We start from the raw sequence: 14,972 nt of genomic DNA on the forward strand, positions 1-14,972 counted from the left end.
GCCCCCTCTCAAAGGCTTTAAATGCATGTTTGCACTTGCTAACCACCAAGCAAATGATCTCCCTAAACCTGGAACATCAGAAAAGGAACAAAAAGACAACCAACTTAAAATTTGTAAGCCTGAAGTTATAACCTGTGAATGTCACAAAGATTGGGGGCGGGGGCGGGGGGTGAGAGGAGTCACAACCTGTGAGTACCAAAGAATCAACAGAAACTTCAAGAATGTTAGAGTAGTAGCTGGGAGTGGCACTAATGCCACTCTATTTTGCTGAAAGATGTAATCAAAAGAGGGGAACTGTTAAAAGAAAGAGCCAACAGGACCAAAATGGAATCAGTTATGCTAACCCCCACATCAGCAAACCAAGACTTAATATCTAACCTAATTGCAGTTTCAGCTTTTCCCAGGAACATAACCTTTAATGAGTTAATCTCGAATTACCTGGTCAGCACTAGTGAGGAAATCTGCCTGACAGACCCCTTCCGTCCCCTTAAGCAGGTGACCTTGCCTGAAACAATGCATTCTTTGCTAATAAACTTCCTTTTCTGCCTTTACAAATCTTTCCTCTCCCCAGCTCTTCGGAGCTCTTTTCTATTTGCTAGACCGGATGCTGCCCAATTTATGAATCACTGAATAAAGCCTATTAGGCCTTCAAATTTACTCAGCTGAACTTTGTTTTTAACCCACTGGGTATCATTTTTATGGTTTTAAATGTTTACCGTGTACCGGTATAATTTTTTTTCAAATCATTTTAACTTTAAAATGAATAAGCTAAAAGTCTACTTATTTAGCAAGCAATTTAGCAGAATGAAATTCTAAGACAAGAAAATCACTTGCAGAGTTTGTGAGAGTGTTTTGAGCTCTATCCAGGGGTGAAAATTACATAATGGGTACCAGGGGCCCACAGGCCAGGGGAGGACCCAGGTTACTTTGATCATAGGGTCCTCTTTATTTTATTTATTTTTAAGATTTTATTTATTTATTCATGAGAGACACATGGAGAGAGGCAGAGACATAGATAGAGGGAGAAGCAGGCTCCCTGTGGGGAACGGGGATGCGAGACTCTATCCCAGGACCCCAGGATCACAACCCAAACCACAGGCAGACAGATGCTCAACCACTAAGCCACCCAGAGGCCCCCATAGGGTCTTCTTTAAATAGCTGTTTGAAGGACAAGACACGGGCAGGCAAAGAGCAGTTAACCTGGTGATTTCTGCTTTGTGTGTCTTTACCAGAAAGAGACCAGGGATTGGGGGTTTTGTAAATTTTAGGGAATGGCTTTGGTTCAGCCCACGGGACACCTGGGTGGCTCAGTGGTTGAGCATCTCCCTTTGGCTCAGGGTATGATTCTGGAGTCCCGGGATCAAGTCCTACATCAGGCTTCCTGCATGGAGCCTGCTTCTCCATCTGTCTATGTCTCTACCTCTCTCTGTGTGTGTCTCTCATGAATAAATAAATAAAATATATTTTAATTAAAAAAAAAAAGATCCAGCCCAATATTCCCCTTTTTCTTCATGTCCAAACATGAAGAATGGACATGGGTGGGTGTCTGAATTGTAACTCTGGAGGCCCAGCAAGAACCACCTTGCCAAAAACAGAGGACTTTTCTCCCACTGGACAGAGGCAGGAAGAGGAGACATCCATTTTTAACAAAGATAATTTTCTTTTCTTTTCATTCCTTTTCTTTTCTTTTCTTTTCTTTTTCTTTTTCTTTTTATTTTTTCTTTTCTTTTTTTTTTTTTTTTTTTTTAACAAAGATGGTTTTCAATACACTGTGGCCAGTTCAGGTTTTTCTGCCCTGAGGATGACTTTCCATGGGAGAGCCTAGGCCTGAAAGTTGAAAGACCAAAGCTCTAGCCCCAGCTCTGCCTCCAATCTAGCACAAACTGAGGCCAGGGACTTCTCCCTGGTAAAATCAAAGTCTTGTACTAGAGCCATATTTCCCAGACTTCAACCGTTCACACATCTTATACATGATTTTGGCCAAATTTACCTATCTTATTAATCTAACATCTTTAAATGCATTCACTTTTTTAGATTAAATAAATCTATCTTAAAAGGAAAGTTGAGGTGGCTCAGTTGGTTAAACATCCTACTCGTTTTTTTTTTAATAAAGATTTTATTTATTTTTTCATTAGAGACACACAGAGAGAGGAAGAGACACGGGCAGAAGAGGAAGCAGACTCCCTGTGGGGAGCCAGATGCCAGACTAGATCCCAGGATCATGGGTTCACGACCTGAGCCAAATACAGACATTCAACCACTGAACCACCCAGGCATCCCAAGGATCCTACTCTTGACTTCACCTCAATTCATGATCTTGGAGTTATGAGATCAAGCCCCACATTGAGCTTTCACACTGAGTGTGGAGCCTACTTAAGATTCTCTCTCTCTCCCTTTCCCTCTGCCCCTCCCATCCCTGTCTCATGCTCTCTCTCTAAAAAATAAAAACAAATAAATAAAAAGAAAGTTTACATCACTATAATAAACAGAAAGTCCATATCATCTGACATAAACAAAAGGCAATTATAAAAAACTAAGAGGGCAGCCCAGGTGGCTCAGCAGTTTAGCGCCACCTTCAGCCCAGGGTGTGATCCTGGAGTACCAGAATTGAGTCCCACATCAGGCTCCCTGCATGGAGCCTTCTCCTCTGCCTGTGTCTCTGTCTCTGTCTCTGTCTCTCTCTCTCTCTCTCTCTCCCCCCTCTCTGTGTCTCTTGTGAATAAATAAATAAAATCTTTAGAAAAAAACTAAGAAACTAAAAATAGTGTTTTATAATTACCACTTAAATTTAACACTTGAACCCAGCAATTAATCTTAATAGCACAAAAAGAATGATAGACATCACATAGCTCCTGATGTGATGAAATTGGTAGTACAAACCACCACTTATGAGGTATTCCTATCAAAAATATTAAATGAAAACTAAATCAAGTCTCTAGTTTAACCACCAATCCATAGGAGGTTCAAAGGACAGAGGAACATGCTAAATAATACCATGGAAATGCAGCCAGCTCCTACTCAAATGTACAAAACTTCACAGGACAATTGCCTGGTTTCTTCAACCAATCAGTGGTAAGGGGAAAAAAGTCTGGGGAGTAAATATAGACATTCAAAGGGACTTAAGGGACATATCAACCAAATACCATGCATAAATTTTTATGCGGATCCTGTTCAAATAAACAAAATGTAAAAATAATATTAGAGGTAGTTGGGAAAATTTGAACACTGGCTGGATATTAATCATCATTAAGGGATTATATTTCATTTTTAATGGATGATAATGATACTGTGGATATGTTTCTTTTTTTTTTTTAAGATTTTATTTATTTATTTATAAGAGACACACAGACAGGCAGAGACACAGGCAGAGGGGGAAGCAGGCTCCTTGTGGGGAGCCTGACGCAAAACTGGTCCCAAGATCCGGAATCATGACCTGAGCCAAAGGCAGATGCTCAACCACGGAGCCACCCAGATGCCCCAAGTTCAATTTCTTTAGTAGAAAGAGCTATTCAAAAATTTTCTGTTTCTTCTTGTGTCAGTTGGTAAATTGTAAATTGTGATTTTCAAGGAATTTTTCCATTTTATATAAATTGTTAAATTTATTAGCTTGCAGATATAATATTTGCATATTATCCTTTTAATGTCTTTATAGTAATATAAAGAAGATATTTTATAGAAATATCTTCATTCTTGATACTCATATTTTGTCTTCTCTCTGTTTCTTGGTAAGTAAAAATGTATCAACATGGGTCTGTCGCAATAATATTCATGAAATCACAGGTTTTATGATAGTTATTTTTCTAATATCTATTAAACTAAGGCCATGAATATTAAAATTCTGAAATTATAATAGACACCAAATGCCATTTCCCAGGCCACCTGCAGTTAGCACAGGGAAACTCTGGACTAGGAGAATGCACCTGAGTTTGTCAACCAGAGCCCTCTGGGATCTCAGAGTTTACCAAGAGCAGAGCTCTGACACCAGGGATGCTCAGTCCATGGTGGTTTCCTCCCTGCATGGGAGCTGGGCCGCCCTACCTACAGTCCAGAAGGAGCCCTGATTTCCCAGAATCTGGACCATGGAAGAATCTCTCCAGTTGAAGTGTATGTTCTTCTTCTGGGAAGTTTGGCAGGGCAGCTCCACTGCATCTCCTGCCTTCCCCAACACCACTTCTCTTACAGGAGTGACCGCTGGGAGCATCACTAGGTAGAAAAGAAGGAAATCAGGCCTCAAGGCTGTTGCTGCTCTGCCTCCACCCCATCTCCCCACCCTGGCATTTACCAGGCAGCCCCTCCTCCCATTGGATCTCCAAATCTGCGCACTCACCCAATTGCAGCATCAGGAGCAGGTGCCTAAAAGCCGCTTCTTGATTCATTGTGGATTCCCTGAGACAGGCAGGGACCTGGGCCTTCCCCCCACACCGCACAAAGTGCAGGGCCTAAGGGAGATACTGATCATTAGTTAGTAGGCATTTACTGAGCCTGGGGTGCAAAGGGACATATGGGGATGGTATGCAATCTCACCCATACAGCCAAGCCAGGGACCTAAATGTGCATACTTCTAAGCAGACATCCACCAGGACACACCACACAATGCTGTGCCCAGGCCATCTAAGTGGAATCAGAAAAGGATTCACAGGGATGCCTGGGTGGCTCAGGGGTTGAGTGTCTGCCTTCGGCTTAGGTGGTGATCCCGGGGTCTGGGATTCAGTCCTGCATCAGGAAGCCTGCTTCTCCCTCTGCCTATGTCTCTGCTTGTGTCATGAATAAATAAAGTAAATTAAATTAAATTTAAAAAATGATTCACAGAGAAGGTGGCAAATTGGTGGAGACTGAGAAGGGGCAGGGGGATGGGGCGTGGCCAGGTCATGAAGGTCCTTGAATGCCATGCTATGATACCGAGCTGTGACCCTAGGCACTACGGAGCCACTCAAGGACTTTATGTCGAGAAGTACATGATTTGATTTGCAGAATGGACCCCTTCAGCTGTTGTGTGAAAGACAAGCTAGAAGAGGCCGAGCGCGCAGGAGGTATGATTGAAATGATCCTGGTGAGAGAAGATAGGCCTGAGCTCAGACAACTCAGAATGATGGAAGTGTAGAAAAACAGACTGCCTTGAGGGCAGGTTTGAGGCAGATTCCCAGGACTTGGGGAGGGCCACACTGTGTGGGGTGAGGAAGAGACGGAGCAGTGGGTAAACTCCCTGCTTGCTCTCAGACGAACCCTGTAAAGCCTCTGAGGGAGAGCAGAAAAACGCTATTTCAGAGTTGGTTTCTGTGAGTTCCGGAGGTGGTTGAGGCTGGGGGGGTGGAGAGAATTTAGAAAAGCTCTGAATGGACCTAGCACAATGGGAGGTTAGAGCAGTGATCCTCCAAGTGTGGTCCTGGATCAGCAGCAGCCTAGGTGTCACCTGTCAACTTGTTGGAAGTGCAAATTCTCAGGCCCTACCCCAGATCTGCTGAATCAGAATCTGGGGGTGGGTCAAGCCTGCTGTGTATTCACAACCCCACCCCCCACCCTGGTGGCTGTCACCAGCTCCAGTTTGCAAACCATGAGTTACAGGGAAAGGAAAGGGGAGGAGCACCCCACCGCTCTGCTGCCCCGCGTCAGAAAGAGTGGCAGGTGGCAGGGCTGTGCCCCGGCTGGGAGTCTGGAGAAGACTCAGGGAGGGAGCTGGTGGGATCTGGGAAGACATCTCAGGCCTGACTGAGAACCTGGACAGGTTGGCCAGAAGGTCAGGGCTTTGTTCTTCAGGCAACTAGGAGAAACTGCTTTTTTTTTTTTTTTTTTTTAAGATTTTATTTATTTAGTCATGAGAGACACGGAAAGAGAGGCAGAGATATCAGTAGAGGATATCTGCTATCCCCATTGAACAGGGAGCCCGATGCAGGACTCGATCCCAGGACCCCGGGATCACGAACTGAGCCAAAGGCAGACACTCAACCACTGAGCCACCCAGGTGCCCCAAAACAGCTGCTTTTTGAGCAGAAATGTGACATGGTCTGTGTAAAGTTTTAGGAAGGGGACCAGATGACACGGAAGAAGTGGAGACTTGAGGAAGGCCACCAGATAATGTCTGGAAGGCAGGCAGGAACAGGGCTCGGATCTCTGAGCTCCAGGCCTCCAGGCCCAGACTGTAAGGAGGCCTCAGAGGGGTGGTTGCCTGGATGGGGGTGGGGAGCAGCATGAACGCCTCTAGAGCTTGGCAAGATGAGGTCCTGCATCCAACCTCGTTTTTCTATCCCCTAGCCTAGTCTTTGTTGTCTGAGCTCTGCAGCTACCTGCCCACTCCTACAGCACCCTGTTGATGCCCTGAGGGCACAACCCACCTTCTGTCTCATGATGTGGTGATTTGGGTTCCCTCCCATCTTCACCCCGGCCCTGAAGCCTGATCTCATTCAGAATGAAGATGATGGTCCAGCCAGTTCTGCCACCAGTGTAGGCCTGGCACCAGCTGGAGCATAGAGAGGGGATTTGGAATGTTTGGTTAAGTTAAACGAAATTGAATTGAATGAAGGAGGAAAAATCACTGATTTCTTTCTGTACTCAACATATTAATTTTGTTACTAGGGATCCCTGGGTGGCGCAGCGGTTTGGCGCCTGCCTTTGGCCCAGGGCGCGATCCTGGAGATCCGGGATCGAATCCCACATCAGGCTCCTGGTGCATGGAGCCTGCTTCTCCCTCTGCCTGTGTCTCTGCCTCTCTCTCTCTCTCTGTGACTATCATAAATAAATAGAAGAAAAAAAAATAATAATAATTCTGTTACTAAAGTGGGTCATTGAGGGACACCTGGGTGGCTAAGTGGTTGAGTGTCTGCCTTCTGTTCAGGGCGTGATCCCAGGGTCCTGGGATAGAGTCCTGCATCAGGCTCCCTACAGGGAGCCTACTTCTCCCTCTGCCTGTCTCTCATGAATAAATAAATAAAATTGTTTAAAAAATAATAAAGTGGGTCATTGAAGTATGTGTACACAGCCAACCCTGGCCTGAATGAAGCCAAGTCATCCCCATCCATGCTGCTTGTTCTTGTGCCCTCTCATCACCACCACCTCTCCCCCACCGCCCCATCCCTGGGCCATTCTCCTACCTCTCTGCCCTGCTCTCTATAAGGAGATTGATTTGGACAGACTTTACCACCCAGGCTCCCTTGCCCTCCTGCTACTAGTTGGGGTTGGCCAGTGGGAAGAACCCACAAGAGGTGGGAGGGGCAGGGAAAGAAGTGGGAGCATTTTTCCTAACTCTCTTCCTAGTCTGGCATGCTTTCTGGCAATAGCTATACTCCTTCCCTCACCCCTTCTTCTCTCCACACCCTGACTGTAGCTCCTTTCAGGTGGCTCAGCTCAAACCCTCACTGGGTTCCGGAAACATCATTCCACCCTTGCCCCTTCAGGACCCTGCCTGCTATTGGTAACATCTGTGTGCCTCCATGAACTGTCTGGTTCCCTCTTCACACCCCTGGGAATAACCTCGTTTCTGCAGTCTCTTGAACCATCCGAGGCAGATTCTGTTTCCTGTTGGGTATTGATCCATGATAGGGCTGTCGTACTCAGATGGGTGCTGGGGACATGCACCTCCTAATGAGATTTGCCGGAAGATTTAAAACAAGACAAAAAAGCCAACTCCACTCACTCCATCTGCCTGAAGGAAGAATGTCCCAGGGCCTAACTCAAGGCAGAGGCTTGACGGAATTTTTTGTTGTTGTTTATTTATTTTTTGAGTAATCTCTACACCCAACATGGGGCTTGAACTCATGACCCTGAGATCACCAGTTGCATGATCTTCCGACTGAGTCAGTCAGGTGCCCCTGATAGAATTGTTTTCTAAACAAGGGAAATAAGAAGTGAAGAAATCATGAGGACTCCGGAAGAGGAGGAAAGAGGCTAGTCATGGGTGCAGTTGTTTACCAGTTAGCATGGGGCGTGGGGAGGGGAGAGACTACGGTACAGCCACCCTTCCATCTGAGAGTGGCTTCCGCTGTCCCCCTATCACAACTCACTGTGTTCTTAGTGAGCAGAGAGTAAAGGAGTCTCCATTTGGAATATCCCTTCCCTGGTGTCCAAATTCTGCATGAATGCCTGGAGAAGGCTAGGAACATTCTTGACCCTTCCCCAAATGGTGGTCATTTCCTTCTTCTTCACGCCATGATCCTGTGGTCTGTGCCAGAGGGCTACTTCCCCACCTCCAGCTCCTTGTACTGCTCCAACTTACCCAGGGTTCAGCTAGGTGGAGGAGGCTATGGGTTTCCATCTGCTGCTTGCTTTGATGACTTGGGCTTCCGCTGCCGCCCCAGAGAGCAGGCTTTTGATTCCCACATCCTCATCCTCCCCAGAGGCACTGTGCCCCAGTACAATAGCATCCTGTACACCATAGCCCCTTGAGAGGGGCTGGGAGGGCTTGCTGGTCCCCCAGGTCCTGGCATCACTCTCTCTCTCTCTCTCTTTCTCTCTCTCTTCTTATTTCTCTGCTCACATCTGGGCATTTCTGTATCCTGTCTTCAACTCCCCACATCTGTAGCTCTCTTCCTCTTGGTCCCACATGCCAGGACCCAATTCTGGCTCTGTCAATCTTGCCTAGAGTGCCCCTGGCCTCTCCCTCTTTTTCATCTCCACCTCCAGCTGCCACTAAGCTCTAGCCCCTTCTTGCCAGTAAATAGGCATCCAGGCTTCTGGCAGGAATGCCAGCTTTCAACAAGCTTTGATGTGAAGGGAGCCTGCAGAGCACAGCCTGGAGCCGAAGGTGGGTGCAAGGGAGATGTCCGCAGGGTGGACCAAGGGAAAAGGACATATTCCAAGAAACACACAGAGGCCCCAAAGGAGGATGAGGAAGGATGGGCCGGAGAGACCCAGAGCAGCTCATTAAAGCCACAGCTACACTTCACACGAGCCCTGACCCCACGCCAAGCCCAGGATAGTACAAACCGGATAGTCAGAGAGAAAGAGGTGAAGACATTCTGAGAGGCAAGACACAGCCCCAGAGCAAGAGACCACAAGAGAGCTCAAAAGAGAATGAGAGAACTATGAGAGCAAAATGGCAACACACTGGCAAACTCTCAGAGCTTTTGAAATTCCTGTTGCCCTGGCCCTGGCCTCCCAGGTGGGATGAGGAGCGAGACTGGGGAGAGGAAGAGGGCACAGCCCCACCACAGAAACAGTCTGTGGTCCCATAGACACTTTCATCTTCTCCCCAGAGCCCCCAGGCAGCCCCTCAAGCCTCGCCACGGGATGTGCCCCCCCACCACCACATACACCCTCTCTACTGCTCATTGGCTTCATTTAAACTTCCTAGAGACCATGACCCTCTAAGGGACCCTTGTGGTTCAGTGGCTACAACCTCCGCCATCCTCTCCTTTGCCTCAGACGCCCACGTGGGTGGGGGAGCCATGCCCTCCTTCCTTCCCCTAGGTCCCCCAAAAGGTGTGGAACAGAGCTCAACCGAAGAGCCCTCCAAACTCAGGCCCCCATCTGTCCCCTTCCATTGCCCACCCTCCTCAAATTTATTTTATTTAACATTTACTGAGTGTCCAAAATGTGCAAGGCCCTTGGTCTGCTGAACTCCCCATGTCACCATTATGGCCAGGATCAAGGCCTAAGATGCTACAAGTCTTCTGCCTAGAACCAGTTGATGAGGGGGAATTCTTATTTCAAGGTAGAACTCTTTTGTATACGTGTCCCCTAACTGAAAGACCAAAATCTTATTGGGTGTTCTCTCTGACCCTGACCTCTGGGAAGTCCTCCATCTGAGGTTAAGATGGCGGCCATTTTGTGTGAGCCCACAGACTCTAACACAGCCCAAGAAATTATTTGTCAAAATATGAAACGGAGTCACCTCCCTCATCAGGTTCTACTCTTAGCCTTATGCCCCTAAAATTTTGTCCAACAACGGGACTTTCAGGAAGAGCTATTCCACCCAAAGGGAAATGTTTGAATTAGCAATAATGGGGCCTTTCTATTTTGAAGAATCCACCGGTACCAAAAAGGTCCTTCTTCCAGAATATGTCTAGAAGGGAAGGCAGAGGACACCTGTGGGGTAGCACAGCAAAGCCACGGAGGTCTTAGGAAAGGGGAAAGGACAAAAAGCCTGGAGGTGGGAAGTTAGAGTTGTACAGGGTGTCCCATCTTGAGGGGTACCACCTCCTGGATCCCCTACATCCCACCAAGCCCAAGACGGGCCTGCAAATCCTTTTCTAAACCACCTAGCCTCCTTTTCTAGAACAGCTGAGACATCTAAAACTAATGCCTTAGAACCCCTTTTTCTAATGACATATTTACCTAAAGAATATGTATCTATCACTTGTATAGTATTGCATACCTAAGAGCTCAGTTTCAACCCTTTTTGAGAATTGCGTTAATCATTTTAAAGCTCATTAAAACAGGAGGGCCCTTAGACATATTATTCAAAAATCACAAAAAATGCCCAAGAGTAAAAAAAAAAAAATGTAGAAATACGTGTTAACAGAAAAGATAGTTAAAGGAGGCTACCTCAACCATAGGGCTTTTGAAATACTGCAAACAAGTATGATTTCTGGTATAAATTTCTGGCAATTGCATCACTGGGAAAATTGATTTGAGGAGAATTGCTTCTAGACTAGATTTCACTTCTTTCTCATTTTATTGCTTTTCCTTTGTTTCCCTTTTTCATTTTTTTATAGGCATCCTTTCTCCTTAATGTGTATTTATTCTTTCTATTCATTTCCTACCCTTTCTTCCGTCTTTTCTCCTTCTTTCCCCTCTTCCTATCTTCATATCGTCCACTGCCCCTTGACTAGTTGCCTCCCATGGCCTTTCTCAGCCCAAGATGGCCTAAAGTCTCTGTGCCTTCTCTGATCTTGTAATCCAGCTCAACACCTCTCTGAGGAGCACCGTCTGCTCCAAGCACTAAAGGGATATGCACAGGGGGATGCAGAGAGAAATTTTCCATAATCCCCAGCCTCTTGAAACTCACAGATCCAGTGTGAAATACAAGACAAGGTGGCCAGAATTGTGGGCAGAAAACTGGGAGTCCAGAACATTTCACCACATCTGCTGCCGCATTCTCCTCCCCTTCCCAGACCCATGGAAAGGAATGAAGCTGAGTCTGTCCGTCTTACCTCTGGGCCTGTGTCTTTCCTCCCCTCTGCTTCTCACGCAGGTGTGTCTATGTGAAGGCTAGGAGCGCACGGGGAAGAACGCTTGTTACTTCTGCAGAGATGTATGTAAACGAAGAGACAGGAAGCCTGGCAGCAAGGCTCCTCCACACCCCAGGCCTGGGCCAGCCCCCAGTGTCACCATCTGGGGCTGGGGTGCCCACCCCCTGCCTCTTGGGGAAGATGTCAAAGTGAAAATGCCAAAGTCAAAGGAAAAAGTTGAGCAGAACCAGGCTGGAGAATAGAGTGTCACAGCATTTCTTGTTGTGTAACAAGAAAAAAGATGGCCTCAATGATACTTGCAAGCTGGTCTGGATTTCAGTGGAAGAAGTAGAAAGGAAGTAGAGGGCACATGAGGACACTCGTGGTAAGCCCCAAACATCCCCTTGCTCCAGAGTCCTGAGGGCATTTGTTCAGCAAGGAGGCACCGAAGAAGGCATTCCAGCTGGCCCCGTGTGGCAGAGAGGGTCTGGGCAGTTACCTGAGACCTGAGGACTGACCCCCAGAGTGACCATGGACCAGACCCTTTTCCTCTGGACCTTCCTGTCTGGCCAGGCCTCAAGTGTTTCTCCAGCCCATGTCTCTCTTGAGCTCCAGATGTGTAGATCCATCTGCTCATCAGACATCTCCTTTTGGATTCTCACCACACGTAGCAAACCCAACATGCCCCAAACTACACGTATCATCTACTTACCACTACCCTCCAGACCTACTTCTACAAGTCCCCCACTTAGCGAAGGCTTTGGCACCTCCCAGCTGCTCATGCCAAATAAACTGGGTGTAATCTCTGACTCCTTCACCCAACTCCTTGCATGTGTTTATTCGCCATTTCCTGTGGATGTTACCTTCAAACTCTCTTAGATGTCTATCCGAGTCACTCTGCCCAACTACCACTGTTCCATCCATTCTAACCCCAAATGCCATCCCCATCCTGTGCCTGGGCGACAGCCCCTGCCTCCTCACTGGTCTCCTGGCCTCCCCATTCTGTTGTCCTCTAGGCCATCCTGCACCAGCAGCCCAAGTGCTCATTTAAATGTGCCCATGTGACCATAACCTTTCCCTGCTATGAAAAAAGTGGCTAGTTGAGCTTGCAATGCCCAACAATTAATGCAGGTGTTTCTATTTGAGACAACATTGTGATTCATTTGCAGCAGAAAGGCAGTCATGCTACTTCTCATTTTATAGCACAGTGTACTCAAGATTTGAGATTTAATAACATTAATATTTACTGCTTCATCAAAGGCATTCTTAAGTGAAAGTGGCATTAATATTTTTATTCTTTTTTTTACTGCAAGTGCCTGGCAGTTGAAGAACAAAATGACTACAGCACAGTTTGGCTCTGCTGCCTTGATTTATGCTAAGGCAGCAGTCTAACCCAGATTGCTTTTGCAACATCATTGCAATGTCAACATAGTGACAAAAGCCAATAATGTCTTATTATTTTTATGCAAGTAGCTTGACCTCAAGATCTCCCTGAAAGGGTCTCAGGAACCACCTCACACACACACACACACACACACACACACACACACACACTGCGGGTCACACTGTTAGAGCCACTGATCTAGGACATTTTTGTTCATTCTTCAGATCTTCTCTATTTCTCTGCACAAACTTTTGGTTGTCCCCCAAATGTTGTCTCTTTCTTTCTTTATAATAGAACCCTACCTTTTTAGCTGAGCTCATGGCTGCCCAGATTTAATGTATACTGAATCCCAGTCTCCCTTACAACTGGATATAGTTAAATGACTTAATTTTGGTTAAAGGATGTAAGTGCAAGTGTTCTGTGCAACCTCTAAGGACTGTCCCTACAGGATGGGTATGTGTCCTCCACAGGCTGTATCTCCTTCCTGCAGGCTTATTTATAGCCAGCCTGCTTTTCTTGTTTGCATTACCTTGCAGATCCTAATGGGCATTTAAGTATCTAACCTCTGATCTAATCCAGTCTGCCCATTCATTCATATATTCAACAAGTTGTTTTTTTTTTTTTTTAAGAGGAGGAAGTTTTTATTTTTTATTTTATTTTATTTTTTTTTATGATAGTCACACACAGAGAGAGAGAGAGGCAGAGACATAGGCAGAGGGAGAAGCAGTCTCCATGCACCCGGAGCCTGACGTGGGATTCAATCCCGGGTCTCCAGGATCGCGCCCTGGGCCAAAGGCAGGCGCCAAACCGCTGCGCCACCCAGGGATCCCAAGTTGGTTTTTTTTTAAGATTTTATTTTACTTTTTAAAAAGATTTATTTATTTATTTATTTATTTACTTATTTACTTATTTATTTATTTATGATAGACATAGAGAGAGAGAGAGAGAGAGAGAGAGAGAGGCAGAGACACAGGAGGAGGGAGAAGCAGGCTCCGTGCTGGGAGCCCGACGCGGAACTTGGTCCTGGGACTCCAGGATTGCGCCCTGGGCCAAAAGCAGGCACCAAACCACTGAGCCACCAGGGATCCCTTTTTTTTTTTTTTTTTTAAGATTTTATTTTATTTTATTTTATTTTATTTTATTATTATTTTTTTAAGATTTTATTTTTAAGTAATTTCTACAACCAATGTGGGGCTCAGACCCATAACCCCAAGATCAAGAGTCGCAGGCTCTACTGACTGAGCCAGCCAGGTGCCCCTATGCAAGTGTCTTCCAGACCCAAGCCACTCTGTGGGTGCTGGAGATGTAATAAGTAAGCCAGACATGGTCACAACTCCAGCTTGTGTCATCGACACTGAACAATTAATACCATCACAATTAGTCATGTGCTACAAAAGAGAAGTCCAGAGGGCTGGGGATCTTATTATAGAGAGCCTTATTTCAACTAGAAGATCAAGAAAGGCTTCCCTGGGAAGTGTGTAACAGGGAGCAGTGGGCTCTGCTACCAGTGAAAGAAAATTCAACTAATAGAGGCTTAACTGAGACTGCTGATTTCTTACCTGAAAGAAGTCTGGAGGCAGGTGCTTCAGAGGCAAGGGAGGTGAGGGAGCACCTTGCCACATGCCTCGGCAGGATTTGTGTGTCTGGATCTTGTTGCTTGGCTATCCTCTGCACATGACCCCTCCTCTCAAGCTCCTCAGTTGAAACAAGGCTCCTTTAATAAGGTAGGATCTCCCAGTACTGTGTACTTCCTCTCCCTTGCAAGCACTGGTCCAAGTGTAATAATTATGAAATTGTTGTTTAGTGCTTTTTTAGCAGAGTTGAGTGGTGACCATGTCTTAGCTGGGTCCTTACTTAGCAACCAGCAGAGTGCCTTGGGCCTGGTAAACCCTTAGTATTGAATCTTTTATTAAAAATATTGAGGGGGGATCCCTGGGTGGCGCAGCGGTTTGGCGCCTGCCTTTGTCCCAGGGCGCGATCCTGGAGACCCGGGATCGAATCCCACGTCGGGCTCCTGGTGCATGGAGCCTGCTTCTCCCTCTGCCTGTGTCTCTGCCTCTCTCTCTCTCTGTGACTATCATAAATAAAAAAAAAAAAAAAAAAAAAATATTGAGGGGTGCCTGGGTGACTCAGTCTGGTTTTTTTTTTAATTTATTTATTTATGATAGTCACAGAGAGAGAGGCAGAGACACAGGCAGAGGGAGAAGCAGGCTCCATGCACTGAGAGCCCGATGTGGGATTCGATCCCGGGTCTCCAGGATCGAGCCCTGGGCCAAAGGCAGGCGCCAAACCGCTGCGCCACCCAGGGATCCCACTCAGTCTGTTTAATGTCCAACTCTTGATTTTGGCTCAGGTCATGATCTCAGGGTCCTGGGATGGAGCCCCACATGAGAGTGGGGTGGTCCCTGCTCTGCAGGGAGTCTGCTTGTCTCTCTGCCCCTCCCCCTACTCTTGTTCTCCTTCTCTCTCTCAAATAAATAAATAAA

At 46.4% G+C, this 14,972-nt stretch overlaps 1 protein-coding gene across 5 annotated transcripts in view; it reads right to left on the reverse strand.

The window, feature by feature from the left end:
- Positions 1–14,972, reverse strand: part of CD4 (CD4 molecule) — a 97,287-nt gene that overhangs the window by 36,854 nt on the left and 45,461 nt on the right. The window contains exons 1-3 of one of the 5 annotated variants that reach the window (XM_035707548.2): positions 14,046–14,198; positions 4,328–4,439; positions 4,039–4,203 (exon numbers count right to left, since the gene is read on the reverse strand). In XM_035707548.2, the coding sequence (XP_035563441.1) occupies positions 4,039–4,203; positions 4,328–4,439; positions 14,046–14,108 (340 nt within the window). In that variant the 5' untranslated portion in view covers positions 14,109–14,198. Of the gene's footprint in view, positions 1–4,038; positions 4,204–4,327; positions 4,452–11,084; positions 11,459–14,045; positions 14,199–14,972 lie in introns of those variants that run through there. The other 4 variants (XM_035707546.2, XM_035707547.2, XM_025471943.3 and 1 more) reach the window with 4 other exon arrangements.

This window comes from Canis lupus, chromosome 27 (genome assembly GCF_003254725.2).
Source record: "Canis lupus dingo isolate Sandy chromosome 27, ASM325472v2, whole genome shotgun sequence".
In the NCBI taxonomy this organism is placed as follows: Eukaryota; Metazoa; Chordata; class Mammalia; order Carnivora; family Canidae; genus Canis; species Canis lupus.